Source organism: Trachurus japonicus, chromosome 13 (assembly GCF_045865225.1).
Source record: "Trachurus japonicus isolate A0001 chromosome 13, Traja_1.0".
NCBI classification, from domain to species: Eukaryota; Metazoa; Chordata; class Actinopteri; order Carangiformes; family Carangidae; genus Trachurus; species Trachurus japonicus.
Genome location: NC_140919.1, coordinates 14,041,141 through 14,064,222, shown reverse-complemented (window position 1 = coordinate 14,064,222; position 23,082 = coordinate 14,041,141). Strand labels below are relative to the sequence as shown.

At 42.2% G+C, this 23,082-nt stretch overlaps 1 protein-coding gene across 1 annotated transcript; it reads left to right on the top strand.

Moving 5' to 3' along the window:
- The first annotated feature begins 1,621 nt into the window (after positions 1–1,621).
- LOC146975668 (myelin protein zero-like protein 2) lies at positions 1,622–22,093 on the top strand. The gene is made up of 5 exons (XM_085794883.1): positions 1,622–1,905; positions 16,617–16,786; positions 17,151–17,361; positions 19,022–19,199; positions 20,810–22,093. Exons 1-5 carry the CDS (start codon positions 1,851–1,853, stop codon positions 20,967–20,969), a joined length of 774 nt encoding a protein of 257 aa, XP_085651009.1. The 5' UTR covers positions 1,622–1,850; the 3' UTR covers positions 20,970–22,093.
- Positions 22,094–23,082: the final 989 nt, after the last annotated feature.

Below are 23,082 nucleotides of genomic sequence, written 5' to 3'. Positions count from 1 at the left end.
AAGTTTATACTGTTTATACTGTACACTATATGAGTTCAGTGGTGTGTCATAAGGATTTGAGTCATGTACCATAGATATTGGGATTGTTTTTGAGTGTTTGTTGTGGTTGAAAGAATTGCCCCCATAGGTTAGCATTGTCGCTATCCCTAGCGCCGGGTAGCCATGGTGTAACTCTGGTTTACCTGCATCAATTTCAGTCGCGTTTTTTGCTCCCCCCCAACACTGGGTGACCATCAGCTCCTTTAAAGCAGAAGTAAGCGATCCGGTAATTTTGGCTAACTTCCTGTCGGCAGATGGAGTTAGCAGTCCCCGCCCTCGTCCCTACGTCACCACATTCACGCGCATCCCTTGGCTGCACACACAGAGAGGACCGCCCCTGTATGCCGTTCTCTCTCCTCATTGGATAAAGGTTGTAGGATACAAGGAATGTTTTCTCCTTGGCTTACAGCACAGCAGAGTGACTGACAGACCCCTGTTTCATTCAGACCAAACACATAAGTGATTGCTGTCGGAAGATAGAACTATTTAAGACTTACATTGACACAAATATTCTGCTTACTTCTGCTTTAATGCAGCAGACTTGTTATACTACAAGTTACAACTGATAAACCCTGCAGTGGTACCTGATGTCAAACATTTGCAATTAGAGCTGGAAAAGATTCAAACTTCTTTAGGCTAAGATTTTGATTCACCCAAACATACTCATGTCTGATACTACTACTCTTTTACTCATGTTTCTTTGCTTATAAATTCAATAAAATATGAGATATAAAACCCTGGGAGGTGAGTTTTAACCTTGTTGCCAGGCTGCAGACTGGAATCACAGAGCGCATGCACATCAAAGTGCTTCTCTGCCCCCAAGTGGTTCAAACCAGTAACCAGAGACTTTCACACTCTCAGTAAACCAGTGGATCTTCTCTGCTCTGCTGCTCTGTGGAGAGGCAGCAACATTAACACTGACATTAACATCTCATCATGTGTTCACACTTCTCAGCTCTTTGGTCTCATTAACATTCAGATATTCTCTGAGTCAGGCTCTGTGCATTTCAGTGGAGTTAAATCCATTTTGTTCCATTAAATAAAAACCCATCTCTGTGACTAATTTGACTTAATTAATAGAATTTGACTTTTGTTTGATTTAATTTGGTTGTTAAATAAAACATTTGAATGAATCAAATTTAATTCATGGGGTTTTAGTCTCACAGAGAGAAAAGATTCATTAAATCAAAGCTGAATATGAATTCATGTCACAGGTTGTGCAGATGTTTTTATATAGCCTACTACATGAGACCACTTGCCATTAGATCATTATCAAAGTATGTCTGGAATCTACATCCTATAATTATGAGCTACAGATGGACCTTTTGCGTAACATCTTCGGTGGCATGAAGGCTGCCTACAGCTTGTCTTATTACGCACCAGCACCAGCAGCAGAACAGGTTGGGTGACCGTCAGGAATTTGCCGGCTCCCGGAGTTCAAAATGTGAGAGAGTTAAGAGGTAAGAAGGCGGCGAGGAAGAGTGGACGACTTTGTTACTCCGCCCGAAAATGTGATGATGTGGGGTGGGAGGGTGCTGGCTGAAAAAGAAGTGTATGAGGGCAGCGCAGCGAGTTGGGACGCGTCTTTTTGGAGAGAGAGAGAGAGCACGCACTCACCGTTTAACTTCATGTCTTCAGCCCTCTCGAAAGTGGATCCAAGGAGTCTGCGGTCGGGTTTCCAGCCTCTGTGAGTCGGCGGAGGAGTCTCGAGTCAGGAGGAGTTTGGTGGTGGTTCGGTGGTTGTTTGGTTGGTTCGTCGACTCCCGGTCCGTTGGTTTGGTTTCATCGGACAACCCGCGCCAGTCCATCCAATGTGCGTAAAAGGGCTCTATTTCTTCACCGTCCTGACTGGACTTGCAGCCTCAGGTGAGAGACCCCTATAGTTTGGTGTGAGTGGAGAATCTGAGTGTATTGATTTTATTTATTTATTGTGAGTCGCTGATCAGTTGTTTTGTTTTGGAATTAGTGATCAGTGACCTGGAAGTTTCTGTTTGTGGAGATTTTTAAAACTCCTCCGATGACTGATTGTTTTGATTTCTTATATCCATTGCAATGAATCTCAAAATAAATCTCAGATTTATATAACTATAAATAAAAGTGAGTTCATAAATAGCATTAGTGTCCCATTATAGTCAAAACAGTGGCTGTGAATCTACTTGTATCCGCTGGGTCGTGTATATTTGGATCATGTTTTTACAGTTTCCAGTAATTTACAATATCCAAATTTCTCCCCCGCGTCCCAAGAGCGATCTTAAGACATAACAGGATGACCTTTTAGATACCACACAATCCAACTTCAAAGCCGAATAGAAAACCATGATTGTGTGTCCATTAGTGAAAGCTCCGCTGGGACCTCTAACCTCCATCTCCGAGCGCCCGTCGTGCGTCACTGGGAAGTGGAGAACTTGGCACAGTGGCACCGGGTGGGCCGCTCGAGAAACCCTCAGCGGGGGCCCACTTCTCGCAAACATAATGACTTTTACAGTATTTGCCGGTAGCAAATCCTGGTTGCATTGTGTTTGTAATGGTTTTTTTTAAATTTTTTATGCAAACTCGCTCCTTTCCTGCCCATTAATGCGCATCCGTGCTTACGTTCACAGGGACTGTGAAGTGGCCCGCTGGACTCTGATAAGTCCACCTGCTTCCCGTAGAAAGGGCGTCCAGGATGTGTCCTTTGGGTCATAACAACTTGTCAGATATACACAAACCGTGTAAATAAACACTAATAGATCACATCCGTTTCTTCTAGCTGCCCCTCATCCAGAGCCATGCGGACTAATGGGGCAGGTTTTTAATATCATGATTTGGCGTGTAGCCTATCAGTGGCTATTCATTCAGCAGACACCAGGTTGTTTAACCTTGAAGTAATCTGTGTCCATCCCATTTAAGTGGATTATATTGATTGAACGTGTCCATCCTACTGCCAAAGCACCACCCTGGGATTCACTATAGTAAGCAAGCTGCTTATGTTTACAAGGAGCATGTGCTTGCAGATCAGTCATAACAGAGCAGTCTCAGGCTGATACAGATGGAGCAGGAAGGAGGATCAAATAGAGCGCTTGTGTGGATACAGAGGGATGGATGATGGGGTGGCAGCATGAAGAAGAGCATGATGGGAGTCTCTCCAACAACATGCCCCTTATAAAGTTACCCCGAATGTCTCTGTCTGCAGTCAAAACACTCCTGGTTGGGAGTGATATATGGTGTTATCAGTCCCAGGAGTGTTACACCCCATCAGCACTCCTGTTATTCGCTGATCATCGTTGCCTTTAGCTTTATTGTGCTGGCAAAATGTCAGTGCATGATCAAAGTCTGCAGACTCATCACGAAACATGTAATATGTGCAAAAACAACTCGGGTTGATTTCTGTGGTGTTAAAATAGCATGCAGTTAACACATTTACCCATCATCCCTCCTCTGCTTTTCTGACATGCATTGCGCTGATCAAAGACAGCGTTCATCAGAAGGGAGCCTATTTTTTAAGGATCTATGATATACACCAAAAAGAATAATAATCCCCCTTCTCCTCTCGCCGCTGTAAACATAATCACAGCAAGTGTTGCAGTGTTAAAAATCCTTTACTGCTCTGAAAAAGATAAATGCTCCAGATTCAATTCTGTAAAGAGTTTTTAGTGTGCGTTTGAGAAAGGAAAAAAAAAACAAATCATCATAATTTGTGTCAGGATTCTTCTGGGAGCTGTGTTTTCTTCTTTCACAACACCAGAGGGGAGTTGCTTTTTAGAACAGACATGACCAGATTTGGTCCTTTATAGTCCCGCTTGTGCGTTGTGTGACAGATGCTGGATCAGTGACAAGTTCTTGTGTTTCATGTGGAGGCCCGGCGCAGTCGGCAGAATCAAAACAGAACATCCAGTCGCTCCATAAACATGTCCTGCAAGATGTTTCCTGCATCGCTTTAACACAAGAACGCCCCATTTCTTCTTCAGATTCCCAGTCATAATATTGTTTTACTTTTAAAATCTTTATTAGGTTGTTTGGTCCCTAAGAGACCGCTCCCACCCTTTGTGCTTTGTGTTTGTACCCAACAATTGCCCTGAGTTTTTCTGTGTATGAGATTCAGTTTAGTTTATTCAGTTAAAACAATATTTTTTTTTTAAAGCAGATGCACCATAACAAAAAAGGAGAAAAAAATCCAGTGTGACAGGAATTGATTTATAGTTCACAGTTATTGGGCAAAGTTTCAGTTCTTCAAATTAACTAAAACCGGTTGACTCCCAGTGAACCGGTTCCTGGAGGCTAATCAAGTGTTGATTAACACGCACAACTTAAAAAGTCAGTTCACTAAGAAGCAGGAATAAGTCGTTGCTGGAGTTTGTGATCTCGAGAAACGTAAAAGTTTTCTCTCGTTTTAAGCCGTTTAAGTATTTAAAAAGAGACTTTTGAGATTTGAACTGTAAATAGTATTCTTAGTAACTCTATTAAATGGCATACTACAGTAAATAGACATAATCTGGGGGTCTTTATTGTTCTGTATTGGTATTTTGTTAATCATTATCAAATCATGTCTGACCGCCTCGACTCAAAACTGGCAAAACAACAAGTCAGCAACAAAGTGACTGTCTGAAAAAGGAAGCGAAACACAGGAGAAGAATGCTAGTTAAATTTTAACAATTTCTTGCAGATTACGCTCCCAGACGGGAGATTAAAAGTCTGAACATTTCTTCATCCTCTGCTGTTGAAGTTAAATCCGTCCTGTTTGTTTCTGTGCTCCGTTTTTTTTCCTTTTTTGTCTTCCTCTAACATTTCCTTGAAGCAGGAGAGGGTGAAATGTTCACAGGCTGACGTGTGCCAACCTGTCCTGACTTACAGGTTCAGCACACACACACATGCTTGCTTTAAGGACAAATGGTCGTATACAGGGGGGGGGGGTTTACTGTGGTTGTTTAGATTTGTGTTTTAATTCTGTCCAGGTTTACAGCAAATGAGCAGCTTCTTGTTTCTGTTTGGATGGATCAGCCGTCTCTCTGCCACCACATCTGTAATTTTCCAACAATGGCAAAGCGTGGCTGTGGGTTTTTTTGACACACTGTTCTGTAGTTGTGTGTTGAGTCGACACACCTTCGGAGGATGTCTGGCCTTTGTGTCGTGTTCGTGGGATTGCCTCGGGGTGTGTCAGAGTTGACAATGACACACTCATATGTATATGCAAGTTCAAATGAATCCCCAACACAAGAGGGCTTAAGGGCGCATCTGTGAAGTGTTGGGAGAGCGAAGGCGAGGCTCTCCCTGCGTGTGTAATGTTTAAATGATAAGCCCTCCGCTCTGCTCCGAGTGTAAACAGGGATTTCTAATACATTTCTCACTGAGTAGGAAGTGTTTGCATATGCAGGTTCATCTGAGGATTGAGTGATTACATTGTTACATTGGTCTCTGTTGGCCGGTCACCCGTTCTCAAAACTATTTAGAGTTGCTGTAAACAGTATGATCTTCAACTGAAAGCAAAAAAGAAATCTCAGTTGGGTTTTTTTTTTGTTTTTTTTATGGCATATGGAATACATCAGTGGTTTCCAAAGAATCCCAGCAGGTTTTTTCTGAGTCATGAGATCTGCAGAGAGCCAAGAAGAATTTCATCATCAGTCACCATTTACTGAACACAGAGAAGTCATGAAGATTTCAAAACAAAAAAAACAGGAAGAGTCACTCTGTGAGTCTTTTTGTTCGAGCTCACCTGCTGTATATCCAGCCATTGTTGTTCAAAATAGGTAACAGCTGAAACGATCTCTATGGCACATTGTAAAAGTAGCAGAGGCAGCTTGTTAGACTCTATAATTATCTGACACCATACTCAGCCATTTAAGTGAGTAAGAGTGTAAGCTGTGGAGGGGAAGGTGGGGCAGGTGAAAGGGTTTGGTCACACCAGTACATTTAAATGCAACTCATTAATATCTATTGACGCCCATTAATTAACATAAATGCAAGATTTCTTTACAAGCTAGCTCTTGAATGCTTGTTCATGGACCAAGGAGTTTCTATTCTTGCTTTTATCCAGTAGCTATTCCTATTCAGGGGGAGGAATGCTTCTTAAAATGTTTCCAACTCTTTTGCTTATTCTGGTCTTGCCATAAAAATAAAAACGCCCGTCAAAACATAGCTACAGCTCTTTTCACAGGCCGATCCGTATAGGCTATGTTTCGTGAGAACTAAACTGATCTTCATTAGTAAAACTGCCGATGTGCCGTGCCCCCTTTTCAGCAAAGAGCCAGAGGTCTGTGCCTCCTCCACAGTGCTGGTTCTGATCTGTGTGTGTGTGTATATTGTCATTTGCTGACTTATTCATGCGCTGAGGAGCAGAGGTGGGAGTCTCGGTGGGCCTCGGTTTACTCTGACTCATACCACTGCAGGACACCAAACACACAGCCTGTCTAGTTTTATATTAAATGTGTGAGACTGAGAGTGTCTTTTGAGGGTTGTATTGTCCATCCAATAGGAACCCTGTGGGCTTAGAGTGAGTTGGATCGAAGCGTATGCTCATTGGACCCCCCTCCTCCCCCCCCAAGGAGTTTGTAATCCTGGGGAGAAGTTGTTGAGTCAGCTGTGAGGTGGGAGTGGAAGAGGTTTGATGGATTAAACTCTTATCCTCACTCACCCACTACTTGTTTCCTCTGGAAGCCGCTGCCTGATGAATTACAATTGGCCTGGAGGAAGCAGGTGGAGGGGAGGGGGGAACGGAGGGACGGAGAGGAAGAAAGAGTTTGAAAAAGAGATCGATGCTCGGCCCCCGTTCAGCCTGACCTTTACAGTGTTTGCAGGCACACTCCTGTAATCCTTTGTAGTTTGGTTTATACTTCTATAGGGTACAAAGCAGAACAAAAACCAGCCATTATAACAAGAGGTGTGCAGACTGTTTATATCCGCTCTATGTTTTTTTTTTTTTGCTCCTGCAAGAATAAATCTTAGGCTTTTAGATTTACTGATCCATTTTGCCCGGCGTCTGTTTTGTCTCTCTCTGGCTGTGATACATTTCATACTTCAGCTTTGTTTGGAGTAACACAACTGAGTAAGCTCAGTCAACCCAGATGAAAGAGACGAGCAGTGCCTCCTTTATAAGTCCTGCCCACTCTGTCTGATTGACACGTGATGTGTGGTTACTATGCACAGGCAGAAAGAGGTGCGCACCACTAATTATACCATTAATAGCAATAATACTAATGATAATACTGATAGTAATTAAAAACAGTGAGCTTTTACAGAAAAGGGCTGGATGAAGGATGGTTTGTTTCCCTTTAAGTGGCCAAAAGTATGTGGATGGCTAAGTCTTACACCTCTGTGTGATAGCTGCACATGTCATATGTGTGTAACTCTGATGCTTTTACAGCCATCCCTCAACTTGCGACAAGATTTTAGAGCCTGTTTGCTGGTATTTGCTCCCATTTGAAGTCTATCAACAGTGCAGACAGATTATATGTTGGGTGATAAAAACTTGACCTGCTGTCCCCGTTCGCATCCATCTTCAAGGTGGTGGATGGGATTGAAGTTGTGTTTTTTTTTTTCCACCCTCAGCTCAGGAGGAGGAAAAAACAATGTTTTCATGAACATAGTTTTGTACACAGGGTTCCTCGGGATCGAACAAAGCTGCAAAAACACAATATTGCCTAAAATATCACTGTGCTGTAACAATGTGATTTCCCTTACACTGGAAGAAAGGGGCCTAAGCACATACCTTTTGACTCTATAGTTTATTTGCTTGTTTTGGCACAACCGCATGTTCATGACTTTGTGGAATGAATGGAGGCCTTTGCAGAAATAATATACAACTCAGTATGATACACACAGTTTGTAGGCTATGCATCTCAGGGGTTCCCTCCCATCACACCACTCAACACTCACCCTCTCCCTCAACTCTCTGTGTCCTCCACCTCCTCCTCTGCGGACATACTGATACCTGAACCTGCTATTCCCAGCCCTCAGTCCAGTCCTTTATGAAAGACAGCCATTGTTAATAAAAAAAAAACCTAGGAAAACTAACCTGTGACTGTGAAACCTCTCACAAAGAGGAGAAGAGGCTCTTTGTAGTCCACTGAGCTCTTTGTGTGTTTGGTTGGTCCTCTCCTAAGTGTTTCCTCCAAAGCCGGCGCAACAGAAAATCAGGTTTCCTCTGGTGGTCCCTTTGTTTGTTAGCCCGTAATGAAGAGAGGAAAGGCACAAACACACACCGTCGAGGAAATAATGTAATGAAACCAATTTCCTGATTCAGAGAGTCAGGTCAGCTCCTGCAGTGTGTTTCCTCCCTCCTCGCTTAAAAGTCCAAGACGACTTAATACTTTGCAAATGGAAAGTCCAGGCCTCCAAGTTTATAGTACAGTAAAGCAAACACTTCCCAAACACTGATTGGTAACTTTGCGGTATCCCCATGAGATCAGGATGCAGGCCCGTTATCTGATCGTGAATATTATCATACCCTTTTTTTTTTTTTACTAAAATCTGCTCTGCTTTCCCTCGGCTGTTTATACTCTAAATCAGCATATTTATGAATAACTGCATCGTGGAGCCCCAGAGCTAAAAGGCGGCACAAAAACTTTGACAAAGATCTACATTGTGTAGGGAGGCATGGCACAGTTTGTTCACTCTGTGGACTGTTTTTAAGATATTCAAAGAAAATATTTAGAATACCAGAGAATATTTGCTGAGCAGTTATGACAAGAGTTCAATATACCAAGCATGCCTCTCTGCAGTGCGAAACACGCCCAGAACGACCTGAAAATGCTAAAGTTTTGGAAGTGCTACCCTTGGTAACGGTTGGGGAATAAATAACTATAAAGAGACTGTGCTGTTTGGTTGTTTGTCTGTAGTTGACTGAATATCTCTCACGAAGTTGAGATATTTTAGCCAAGTGTGTGAGGAAGAGTGTATTTTGCAAAACATCTGTCCGACCTTCTGTTAGGCTACACTAGAGTGCCTATGAATTGACAGCGTTGGATTAAGTTATATTTAGAGAACAGGATTTACATTTATCAGTCTGTTGCATGTGTTGCTATCGTTATCAAGTGTGCCCTAAACTTTTATATTCTCTAAATCTTCTAATCTAGACAGGGACAATCTGCCAACATACTTAATTACTCATGTCAATTCAATTCTAGACTACACTTGCATTGTTTTGTTATTAAATAAAGAGTCAGATATTTTAACCACTTCAGTCGGGGAGCGTACATCAGTCCGACTGCCCAAAAGTCAGACGGCTCATTTCTCCGACTACCCATTCTACAGTGTTAAAGGGACAACGAGGAGTTTTGGAAAAGCGAAGCGTTTTCACACTACATTTATGAGCCTCCGCGCGCACCGTAAAATTCTTTGACCGGCGCAAGACAGACTCATGTTTTCATTCATCAAGAATTAAAGTCAGAGGTTCGAAGACGATCACATACCGACCATAAACGGCGATTCAGCTGCGTTATTCTCATGACTCGCCACGAAGGAAACGCTGGTCGGCTTGACCAGCATTTCCGCCACCACTAATGATAACAAAATAACGATAGAGACAAAACGATATATTTATCGAAAATGGGCCCATTAACAAGTGTGGGGTAACGGAGATTCATCCACATTAACGTGAGACTTTTTTTATAACCGAATAGAAACTCCTCGTTGTCCCTTTAAGGTTAGGTTTAGGGTAAGGTTAAGGGTTAGGGCTACTCAAGTCGGAGAAATGGGAGGTCGGACTAATGGATGCAAAAATAAAGAAATGTATGGTTGGAGAAATGGGTAGTTGGACAGATGTCATGCACCCACTTCAGTCCAGGTTTAACTTAGCAACCGTAAAGGCACAACAGTTAAATTCTGTCAAACCTTGGATATCTCCTATGCTAACCTAAAAAAATATATATATTTTCAGGACTGAAAAGTAAAAACAAGCCTATAAGGAATAGATTAAATGTTGTATTTTTTGTTCTAATGTTAGTATGTCAGTCAGACTCATTGGCATGCTAGCATTAGCATTTGTTGGGCCTTAGGTTGTGTGAAAATGCACTATTGCTCTTCACTGCTACCAAGAACAATGCGGCAATGTGCAGCCTGTTAAGCCAGTTTAGCCTCAGTTCTTCTGCATTATTGTAGCTACCTGGAACATCTGGAAACAGCCCATTTGAGAAGCTAACAACATGACCCAAATACCTCACAAGATACTTGATGAAGTTTGTCCAGGCCTGGACAGTTGTCGTTTCACTAAAATCAACAGTTGTCAGCTAAAATTATCTGTTTTTTCAAAAATTATGAAACCTATGATATCAATGAACTGTTGTTGTTGAAGTGTTAGAGGCTATGTAGATAATCAAAATCATTAGTTTAAGGCAGAGTAAAATGACTTCCAACACAGTACATGCCTCCAATAATAATCTGGCAACGTCAGACTAAAGACACTCTGAAACATGGCTGGGTTTATGCACTTTAAACCTGCCCACGCTCTTTGACATTGGCTGAAATATTATATGGGCAGGTCAAACACTACTTCATGTTTTTCCTGCCCCCCCCTTGGAAAGCTTTTATACAGTCTCGGGACAAGTGCCAAGGCAAGCAAACCTAATCACACTGGAGTGGGCCTGGCTTGATTATTTTACAGTAGATGAACGTATTCGCCCTCTTCGGCTTCAGACGGGCCAGTGGGCCAGTGCAGTTTGTACCAAGTAGTGTTGACAGGTAGAATAAAGTACATTAAAGGTTCAGCAAGTTTATCTTATTGTGATATATTGGATATATTGACAGATATTATGGAGCGAAGCCAACACGGTTACATCTAATGGAGTGTGTCCGTGTATGTGTAAGTGTGTGTGTGTCCATGTGTGTGTATGGACTCAGGCCAACAGTGATCACGCTGAGAGATTCCGAGCCCAACCTTCACACACACATTCACATTCACATTCACACACACACACACACACACACACACACACACACACACACACACACACACACACACACACACACACACACACACACACACACACACACACACACACACTCACACAAATACACACACACACATGCATAACAATGGAAAATATATTTTTATGACCTTTTCCAGCTAGCCTATTCCTGATGCTATATTTGTACATGAATACAAACATCTGGAGTTTACATTAACAAGAATGTTTCCACACACACACATATACACATATACACATGCACAGTCTCCAGGAGTTTGTTACATCAGATGCTGACCTGAGAAAACCCTAGTTAGAAACTCTTTAATTGACACTTTATTTCTTCCAAGTTCACCTAATCAGGAAACAAAGTGTCAGCACACTTGACGAAAAGACGAATTTAGTCTCTTTAATTGCCAGTGTGGAGTGTAATAGATCTCATTTACGTTTCACCGCATTTAATGACTTTAATAAGGAGGGAAAAAAAATGAAAGTCAAGACAACATCGGAATAAACACAAACAATGGCTTTTATTGATATTTGATCGACCCAGCAGCCGCTTTTACCTTCGTGCCAATATTACATCATTTCAGTTACGATCTCCTTCTCCTATTACTGCTGATTACTTGTAAATGACAGATGTAAGATATAAACTGTCTTGGAATTAAAATTTCTAATAGCCCAGCCTTGTCTTACATTGTTCTGAAAGTCTTTTGCTATAAAAGTACAGCATGTCCAACAGTGTCTGCAATATTTGAACCATGATTAGGATTACATTTTCTACATTTATCTGTACTCTGGCCCTGCCCTCCTCCGTGGGGTACATAACTCCATCTTAATAACCCGTGAAAGCGCTCTCTCTCTCTCTGTCTGTCTCTGGACATTGGGTGTGGTCGGCATTGGCAGGATGTCCAGACATAAACAAGTGAACGACTTAGGCTGGACAGCGAGAACAAGTTGGGACAGAAGAATGGACGCACAAACAAGCAAGCAAACAAGGCAGTTACTATCTTATCTCCTCATTACAGACTGCACTCATGTAGAATAATGCTTTTTCCATCACGTCGTTACTGTCCGAACACTTCGTACTCTCTCATCTACTCATCATCCTGCTCTTGTTGTTCATCACTTAAGCTTTTGCTCTCATTTCTGTGTGTTTATCCCTTTTCTCTCTTTCCCTAAATGAGCAAAATTCACCACGCTTAATGTCTTCGTTCATGTAATGGAACACGTCCTCCCCACCAATTAGTGCCTGCTAATGACTGATTAAATGGTGATCATGTACTTTTAGCTGCAGGGACAAATTATTGTAGTAATTGAGGCACTGTACATAGCTCTAACAGTTCTGTCATTCCACTAATATCCGTTCTGTCTTCAAAAAGGCTCAATTAACCTTAATTCTTAATCAGTGCAGCTTGTGTCAGAAGACGGCATAGTTGAAAGCGTTTTTTCACCCCCCTCTTTTCCTTTTTTTGTTGTTGAAAGGAGATTAGCAACGCTAATTTAAATTAATGTACTGTAAATAGAATGGCTAATTCAAAATTAGGTGTTTTGGCCTCGAGGACTGGCTTTTCTCCCCTGATTTATGAAGCATGATGAATCATTTCAGTGTGAGCTTTTTTTTTTTTTTTGAAGAATTTGGTAGATGAGGATAGGCATTGCACTGTATTGCTGAGTTAATCGTTTTTATACCATACTCTCTGAAATGAGAATGCAGAAATAGACGGGTAATACTCTGAGTATGGTGGATTTATTGGTAAATGAATCTATGAGGCTGTACTACAGCAATACTTTAAAGAGGAACTATGCAAGATTTTTGTTACATTTTTACCTTAATTAAACAGCTTTGGAGTAATTGTGATGGTTAAATAAATGACTTATAGCTTGTTATGAGGGAGAATGGAGGCTCTCTACCTTCCACATAGCGTCTCTTGGCCTAACACGCCGTAACCCGTAATCTCTTGTTTATGACAGAGAAGACTACACAAATATAAAAATGGCAATGAGTATATGATGAATAACGTTATTCTCCACTCCATAGATTGCTTTCTCATCGGCTTTGTTGAAAACAAATGCACATGGCCGGGAGGAGGGTTAGCAAAACAGCGGAAAAGCGACTTGGATAGTTCCCCTTTAAAATCAAGGATAATCTCATGATAACATGCTCAAAACAGCAGTGTTGATCTTTCTATTTACCATGTCTTAATGCTAATGTTTACTAAGTAGCATAAAATAAGATGAAGCTTGCACAGGTCTGTCAATAGTCGTAAACCAAAGCTTGAGGTAGATTAACATGTTCATGTGATGATGATGATGATGGAAAGTTAAGGGCCCACAAAAGATAATACAAAATCTTCCTCAAGGCAACTTCAATGTCTGACCTAAATGTTGGCTTTATGTCACCCTCATTGTAACAGACAGGAAATATTTTTTTAGTTTGGGCTCAATGAAACAATACAATACAAACCGTTTTCAAGCCGTCCATCCATGAGACACTTCAGTCTGGACCAAACTGATGAACAGGCCACATGACAAACTGACGTCAGTGTGTAACCCCCTGGCTAGAAACACACATAAAGCCAAATAGTTTTAAAACGATGCACTTACCACCTTAATGGGGCCAGCAGTCATTTTTGTGAGACATGAAATTCAACAGTAATGTTTCTGCTCCCACTCCTCCATTTTCTCTTTCTCTCGCTCTCTTTGTCAGCCTTCACGTAGAATATGGAAGACGAGACCTTTACTTAATGTTTCTGCCTCTTCTGCCGAGATTTGACACGCGCACACACACACACACACACACACACACACACACACACACACACACACACACACACACACACACACACACACACACACACATACGTGCACGAACAGACACACACGCTTTCACCTTTGAGCCAGCGAAGGGAGTAATTACTGGCTGCCCTGATACAGCCAGCGGTGATGCAATCTGCTTAATGAATATCCTAAACACATGCAGTTTAATCCACTAACTACAGTGTTTCTATACACTGCCAGGTAGCTGGAGAGAAAGAGAGAGAGAGAGAGAGAGGATGGTGTGAAGAGGAGGCTTGTTCCCTTTCACAAATTCATCCATCACAGCAAACTGTTGTATTGAAATAAAGTTAAAATCTCATTTTACTTCATGCCAGAATAAATATCCGTTTGGTAAGATTTGTTGCGTCGTAAAACCAAACAGTTTCATCATCTTTCTTCACTTAAGTTGCAATTTATTCATACCTGCCCTATTTTCAATATATATCGATGCAGAGTTATCTCAAAATAAACACTTTTTTTCACTGAAGAAAAATACATGAAACAAGACCCGACAATTGCCAAGATGGACATTTGGTTACAGTATGTACTCTGCCTCTATTGCTCACTTGTTCACATTCCTCCTAGGTTTCATCGAGCTCATTTAAAACACATTAGGCTGTTAGAGCGCTGTTAGGGCCCGGCGATGAGAGAGAAGCCTGTCTGTTTAATGCTGTGCGGGGGCCGTCTGGTTGTCCCGCTCTCTCATCCCAGCCCACAGGAAACTCTTTCCAGCCTGATAAGGAACAGAACATGCTGCCGGAGGAGCCAAGACCCCGCTGACATTTTCCTAGTTACCTCCTGCCTTAATGCTGGCTGTGATTATAATGCAGGGGAAATGATATGGCTCAATTTCCTCGACTTTGTTATTTCTACGCCTAGAGCCTTGTAATACCACTCACCATTAGGCAAACCCATCTTAGTTTACTTAACCTACATTTTAAATTGCAGAACGGAGCTTGCCGATGGAGACGCTTGATAAGCACTCTGAAACTGTTGCACGTAACTCTCATGCTCCCTGACTGCATCGATACAAGCTGAAGACATTAAAATAAGACATTATCTTTACTTTCTCTATACAAAACTCTGTTTGAGCCACAACGTCATTTGGTGCAACACCTACCCCAGTTATCTGAAAAGATTTGGAAGACTTCAAAAAAAGATTATTCGAGCTGTGTCATGGTCCGAGTACAATGCCCTCACAAGACTGAATTCAATTAATTTCATAACGCCTGTGTGATGCATCAAATCATCCATAAAACCAACCCTATAGATTGTGTGAGCTTGTTCCGGTTTGTCTCTTGCATGCAGAGGACCGCAGATCTGGAACGAGCTAGATGTGAGTTTAAAAGTGGAGAAGTCCATCTCCACCTTCAAGAAAAAGCAAAAAAATTAAACTGCCTAATTCTTATATATAGAGCTGCAACATGTTGACACGTACACGTTTTGAGAAAGCTCCTGGGGTCCAAGTTGTCTTATGTCTGTTAATGTTCTATGTGGTGAATTGTTTCTTTTGGATGTACTGTATTGTTTTGTTTTGTATGTATCCAGGCTCTCTCAATAAGCTATAAGCAGTTATATCATTTTTCTTCAGCTTAAACAATGACAACTTCTATATGTCAATATGTTGTGTGTGTGTGTGAATAAACTAAATGAAGCCTGGGCGACACATGCACTTGTATGATTGAGTCACAGACAAGCGCTTCAGTCAGACTCAAGTGTCTCTGATAGTTCGAGCTCTCATCAAACGTTTGGACGGTTCTGCAAAGTCCTCTTGTTGGAGTGCGCTAATGACGTTAGGACAAGCCCTGTCCCCTGAGCTGATTGTGGCCGCTGTAGCTCTGCAGACGGGCGGTCTGCTCTGCTGTGTGCCAGGGCATTGACTTTAATAAAGCTAGACATGGCTCCTGATATTATTAGGGCATATGGAGCGCTCCCTAAAAATAGCCGAGGTGATTTTGACTAGACAGCCTGCACACACAGACTTCCGCAGAGACGCAGACTTTTAAGCTTCCGAATCCAGCTGAATTTTCCTTGATAATAATAATAATTAAAAAAAAAAGGCTCTTACAGTGTCAGGGAGAAGGAGAAGTGATCGACTGGTGTCTGACATCATGTTGACTACCTGCCAGACAGCAACTCCATCTCAAGCATGTCTCTTCTATCTGGCACAGTGCATGCGTGTGTGTGTGTGTGTGTGTGTGTTTCTGTGCAGGATATATAGTAGCTACCATGTGCATGCGTGTCCGTGCTCCAGCTCCATTCTGGCGCTCTCCATCCATCATTTATGTGGGAGATCTAAATTGTTGCCAATACCTCTCCCCGCTCTTCCAGTCCATTCATTTTCCTTCTAATAGGTGTATCACATACTGTAAAGATTGATATAGTCCATATCCATATAATATACAGCAGACTCTCAATTTCAGCCCTGTCTCAGCCGCAGCAGTGGAGCTAAAGTGGCTATTATTCATAGTGTCATAGATTTGAATCAGTTCAGACTATGAGGATGTAATGAAGCGGATTTCTGAAGTGAATTCACTTAGTGATTGCAGATCTAATCTTATACTTTCAGTATTTGGACTAATCTCAAAGATCCCAGTGTGAAATACATTCTATGTTTCTAATACTGTAACAGCGACAACTTGGAGTTAGTGATTTGTCTTGCAGCAGCTCTGCGTAGGCAGAGGAAGGGTCACTGGGTACACTGTGTGCACTCACTAACCAGGAAATTACTGATGAAGGTGAATTCATTCTGCACCCCTTGTGCTGGCTGTATTTGTGTTTCTTTCAAAGAAGCATTTCTCTGTCTTATATGTATTGATTTTGCTCAGTATGCAGCGCATTTTTTGCTTTGAAGTGAGCTCATGCATTCTGTGTGTTTTGCAGGCGTGCTGCAGGTCAGCGGGATACGTGTGTACACATCTGGGGAGATGGAGGCAGTCAACGGGACCGACGCTCGTCTCAAGTGCTCATTCCAGACCTCGGCTCCCATTAACATCAATGCCCTCAGCATCTCCTGGACCTTTAGACCCCTCAGTTCAGGGCGAGAGGAGTCGGTGAGTATCTGTGTGTCTGTATGTGTGTCTGTGTTTGGGAGAAAGTGTGATCAAACCTCAAACCTCCCTCATTGTGTCAGGGAGTATCCACCCCCTCAGTCGACTGAGAGAGCAGCTGGTGAGTCATCGGCCTCCCTGTGGAGCATCCGAGACAGCTGCGCTTATGAGAGAGTGTGTGTGTGCATATTGAGAATAGAATGAGAAATATGCAACAGGTTGGAAGCTACTGTCTTGTCTTTCTTTCTCTTGAGGGAATAAAATACCTCCCTTCACTTCACCATCATCTCTTGTCTCAGTTTGGTATGATTTTCTGACTGTGACAATCCAACCAACCCAATCTCAAATCTTCCTCTTCAACCTGCAGATATTCTACTACCAGAACAAAGGCTATCCTCCGATCGACGGCATTTTCAGGAAGCGTATCTATTGGGCCGGTGACGTCATGGCCCATGACGCGTCCATCATAATTCGACAGGTCAAGTTCACCTACAACGGCACTTACATCTGCCAGGTCAAGAATCCACCGGATGTCCACGGCTCGGTTGGACAGATCAAACTCCGTGTGGTCACCACAGGTCAGTGGATTCACCTGAGATGAAATACACATTCATACATATCATCATGACTATTGTAAAACACCCACATCTCATATGTTACTTAAAAACCAAATAAAAGATGATAGCAGATGCCAGAGAAATTACTCAACCAGGCTAAAATAAAGCAAATTATTATGATTTTTAAAATGATGTAATATGGACTTACAGCATTGCCATAAACAGCAAATGTTCTGGATATATCAATAAAAAGGTAATTTCCTCATTACTATTATAGTATATAGACGGCAGATGAAAAGAGAGCGTGCTACAGTTACAGCCCACACTGTGGCTTACAATTATCAACTTATCATCAGTTATCACATGAGGAGTAAATGTTCTAAAATGAGATAAATGATTTAATTAGATATTTTCTGTCCAAGTTACAGTAGTCAGTGGTGCCAACAACCAGAGTTACTAATTTTATTGTATTTTCTAATGTGTGAGTGTAAAAACAGCAAAATGCCGATGTCAGCATGCACATTTAGTGGGGACGGTGTCTGCCACATTCATCATATTAGTTCAGCGCACTGTAGAATGTGCTTTCATTTGTCAATTAGACGTAGACACAAGTGCAGTTGAGGCTAATGGGAAAATTGTTGGTTTAGTTGTAGAGCTTGGTAATAAACCAAATGGAAGAACCAAGCCCAGTCGACTTTTTCAAAATTAGATTAGATCACCAGAGCAATTCATTCTTTTCATTTAGATCCACAAATGTGAACATTAAAGGGGAACTGCCGTTTTTTACAATCTGGACCTTATTTCTAGCATAAAATACGATCATTTACTCACCCAAATAACTTTGGTGTCATTACAAGTCCTTTGGACGAAATTAGATCCAGCTGAGAGCCGCGTATATCTGTATAATGCAAGAACACGGGGCACGCAATGCAGCCTCTAAATAACATTATCCACCGTGAAACTCATTCATTTCAACAATATTTTGTTATGATAGGCTAATGCTATTCCCCTCCGAGCCCGTGGTGGCATGTTATCAACATCCGGCGTCTGTAGGTTGACCTACTAACCTCTGATCTGGATGATATCATGATAATAATGATTCTACTTCGGCGTTCGCATCCATTTTTAGCGCAACTAGCCAGAGCTTTAGTGAGTCCAGGTTGCAGAGAGGAAGCCTGTGGAAGCTGAACTTCATCCAGCTGCTCATTTTGTTCTGAAACACGCAGAAACGGACCGTAGCATTAGCGGTAGCAACTTTCAGGTAAACAAGCCGCACCGCGCGGCGCTCAGAGATGACATCATCCATGTCAGAGGTCAGTAGGTCAACCTACAGACCCCGGATGTTGATAACAGCTAACCCCGGACTCAGAGGGGAATAGCACTAGCGTATCATAACTAAATATTGATGAAATGAACGAGTTTCGTGGCAGATAATGTGTTATTTAGAGGCTATATATAAAATTTTGCTGCAATGAATCCAGTAGTAGTTGAGATATTTCAATCTGGACCAACGTGACGGACCAGCTGACTCTGACATCCACAGCAAAGCTAAAACTGAAATTCCTTTCTTATGTTTTATAGCAGACGCTCACTTAAGAACGCACATTAAACCATCTCTGAGCTGTGATGGCTCTTTTGCCTTGTTGTCACTAAATCTTGTGTTTCTCTTCCCCCCTTCCAGCCTCTTTCTCCGAGCTTGTCAAGCTGGCCTTGGCCATCGGGGGCGGGATCGCGGGCGTAGTCATCCTCCTCATCATCGTCCTGTCCTGCAGGAGGTGCAAGAGGAGGAGAGAGCGAGAGAGACAGCTGGAAGGGAACGAGGAGGCTCCCCGCAAAGAGAGAAAAGACCCCACTGCGTGGTAAGACCAAGAGACAGACAGAGGGAGAGGAAGAGAGGGGGACAGAGAGAGAGAGGAACAGCAGAGAGAAAGAACCACACTTCCTCTCTCTCTCTCTCCCTCCGTCTGACTCTCGGGGTCGCGGCATGCGGTCGGTGCTCCCTCTTGGGGCCTGGGGCTCTTTTCTTACTGGACCCTTCACTTCCTGTGTCCTCTCCTCCTAACTGCGGCCAAACCCGGACCAGTTGATGGGCAGCTGTCATAAAGCAGAAATAAAAGGAGAAACGTGCCTTTTTTTGTTGTAGAAAGCTCTAGACGCAGCAGCTCTCCAGCCAGACTGCTGCGTATCTGTCACGATGAAATCACCATCAAGTTGCCTTTTCATTCCTTCGGGGAACTGACTATTTTATCTGCTTCATCGTTTTCTTGTTCAGCTAAATGGGCTTCCAAACACATTTCCTGTTTAGAGTGAATGTTTTGATGATGTAGAGGTAGAACAATGGTGTATTCCTGCTGTTTACTTCCCTACTAATACATTTTGACCCCCAACATACTAACGCAGTTCAGGCCACATGTTTTGATTTATTATTTCGACAAACAATAGAAACTTTGGAACAGTTTCGCGGCTTCCATTGAAATTTTATTTTAATTACCGGATGATGGGAAACATTATGAAACCCCATACAAAGCTTTTATCAGCTCTCATTTCAGTGGTCTTACATGTTCGCTGCCTGTTGCCAGATAGTTCATTTGAACCTGCAAGAGGACGCTGGTGTACATTTCTGTTCTTTTTCACTACTGAAGTTGTATCGCTGTATTTTTTCTGAGATTCTGTGGTGTTGTTGATTTTTTTGTGACTGCTGCACAAATATCAAATAATCCAAAACTGATGGTGAGCACTTGTTGGAAACAGACATTATATATTTTTATAAAAAGAAAAGATTTATGAACACAGCTCAATTGAATGCAATATCGATCCTAAATTTCATTGATAAAGTGGATTTTTTCTTTATTTTTTCTACCACATCTGATGGCATACTGTCTGTTTTGAACAATGAGCTATTTTTTTTTATCAGAGCGCCTTCTTCCTGGGCATGTGGGACTTCTTTGCCTTTCTCTTGGGTTTTCAGATCTCTCTGTAATAGCAGCCGTAACTGGTTACCGTGAAAAGTGTGTTGTGACAACGTGCGCGCCAGACTTCAAAAGCTGAGCTTCTTCAGGACAAGTTGACAACTCCACTGTCATTTCAAGTTGCTCATATTTATTCAGACTTCAAACTCAGATCCTTCACTCACAAACTTGGTGGAGGGAGGAAACCGTTTCACCAAAAAATGGGGTGCAGAGATAAACAGATATTTAAACCAACTTACGCTGCCTCTCATCTTGGGAGGACTTCACCCTGTGCGATGCTAACCCTTTGTCCCTGTCGCTGTGTCTGTGTTGCTGTCTGCTTGTCTTTGTCCTGTCTCCCTTGTGCGTGACTTACGCACATGCATGTATATGAATAATTCATGAATATGTCATGCATGAATGCATATCCCTGTGTGTGCGTGCGTGTGTGTTGCACTTACCTCCCCTTCTTGCATGTCTCCCTGTCCACCTCTGTGTGTGCCTGTGTGTGTGTGTCCCAGCGACCCTGCGAGAGCCATCCACCTCTACGTGTCACAGACGTCCTTAGAGATTGACAGTTCAGATGGCATGATCTCAGATGCCAGCACCAAAGACCCGAGCTCCTCAGAGGACGAGGGCCCGAGCTCGGACGACGATGACGGCGGCGATGACTCCGACTGAGGAGGTGGGGACAGACAGAGAGACACTAACTCTGATGTGAGGCCAGCCAGGAAGCTCACTGGAGGGATGCCCAGATAGCACCCGTGGATTTAATCCCACTGCTCTGCTGAGTTGAGGCTAGATGAAGAGAGAGATGCTGCTGCTGCTGCAGTCTCAGAAACAGACACATTTTCCTGAATACGAGGAAAATTGAGATTGAAGTGATGCTTTTGATAAAGATCAAGACTTTGAAACAGAATCAAAAGTTTGGTGAATGGATCCGGAATCATTCATTCGAGGTAAGAAATGCTTTGGGAAACTTGCAGGGCTCACACGAAGTGAGTGAGAGGCCCCTGAAGCTGGCGTCATGAAGGAAAAAGGCGTCAATTCAGGTTCAATAACTGTCTGTTCTCCTACAAATGGATCTTGTTTAGTGTAAAGAAGTCAATAATAAATTCAAATGCAACAAGCAATCGATTTTTATCAGAGATCAGAGTGTAGTTGCAGTGAGGACAGTTCCTGCTGCCGTGATGAGCCACACACAGACAGACCGCCTTATTTACTGTAGATGGGTGTCCATAATGAACTAACAGGCATAATCTGTTGTTGGAGCTGAGGGTCTTAACAATCCTGGCTGTTACGCACTCCATCGTGACACCTGCCGGTCTCAGAGCACCTGTTAAAAGCGGTTTTATCCCCCAACCACACGCGGGGGTTGGCGGGGTGCAGCACAACATGCCACGTCAGATTAGTTGGATAAAAACGCACGAATGTGATGTTTCTTTAATTCAACGAGCCTGAAGGCCAAATACTTGATCAGTGAGCGAACAACCGCAGGCACGTAAATGTCCTGAGTTCTCACAGTCAGATCTGAAAACCCTTTGATTGCAAAATGTCCTTGAGAGCCTGTTTTCTCTCTCTCTCCGTGCGCATGTGAATGCACCACGGCTACTAACAGATGATTGTAATAACTGTCTTTCTTCCTTTTTTTGTGACAGACTTTTTTTTGTACTTGTGATGTAACACTGAGCAATATGTTTATAGATTTGTTTCCCCTTTTTTTCTAGTTTATTTTAGATAATGCCAGAAGTATTTTGTTCTGTTGTTTAAAATGTTACTGTATTTTTTATTGTTGTAGAGCTTTTTATATATTGAAACGAAAAAAAAAAAGATTTTCTAATAAAAAATGCCTTTAAATCTTTTACCACATGGAGTCAAGTAAATTTCACCACACACGATTGATGTTGGAAAACACCAGTTGGCCTGAGAAAACAAGTAATCACACACAACTTGGCATGATTTGACAGGACTCATCTATTATGTAAGAGAGGAGTCTTGTTATCAAGCATTTATTATGCATCATTATTTTTAATGCACTACCTCCAGTTGTGTGCTTATGATGTCTCTCTCTGTAGAGCTCTTTCGCTTGTTTACCTGTAGGCATTACTGCGGTGGATTGTTTAATTTTTTTTTTTTTTTTTTGCAGGCTCGATATTTATTACATTAGCAATGCTTGTCTTTGTGACTCCAGTCTGACTTTGCTTGTTTGTTGCAGGAGATTTGTTCATGACCACGAATATATTATTCCGTGTCTCTGTGTGCTGGTGTGCATTGATCAAAGTCTGTCCCTTTTGGGTGCAGCTTTAGTTTAGTTACTGACTGACAGGCCTCTATAGTATGTGTGTAGGCCTATATGTGTGCATAGAGGAGGTCAGAGCATGGATGACTAACACAACACCAAACACAAGGACGTGGTGGGTAGAGTCTGTTTATCTAAAGCTAAATAATTACATTTAGTTGCTAGGGAAAAAGCAGCAGTATCGACTTCGATACAACAACAGCGTGGTCTCTGGATAATCTTATTTGTATAAGATTACAGAGCCTTCTAATAATCCTCTGACTTCAATAATCAGCTGTGCGGAAGTAACCTTTATAATGCCACAATGTGTCATCTTTTTTTTTTTTTTTTTTTGTAGTAGTAGGTAATCTGTTGTCAGACCAGTTTTCTAATACAAAAGGGTTTTGAAACTGTGCGTAAAGGATCAAGCTGTCTGTATATTGCTACATATCTAACGTTAGCTGTTTACATGCCGGCCTTGAAGCAACATTGTGAAGTCAGCATCAAATGTCACTC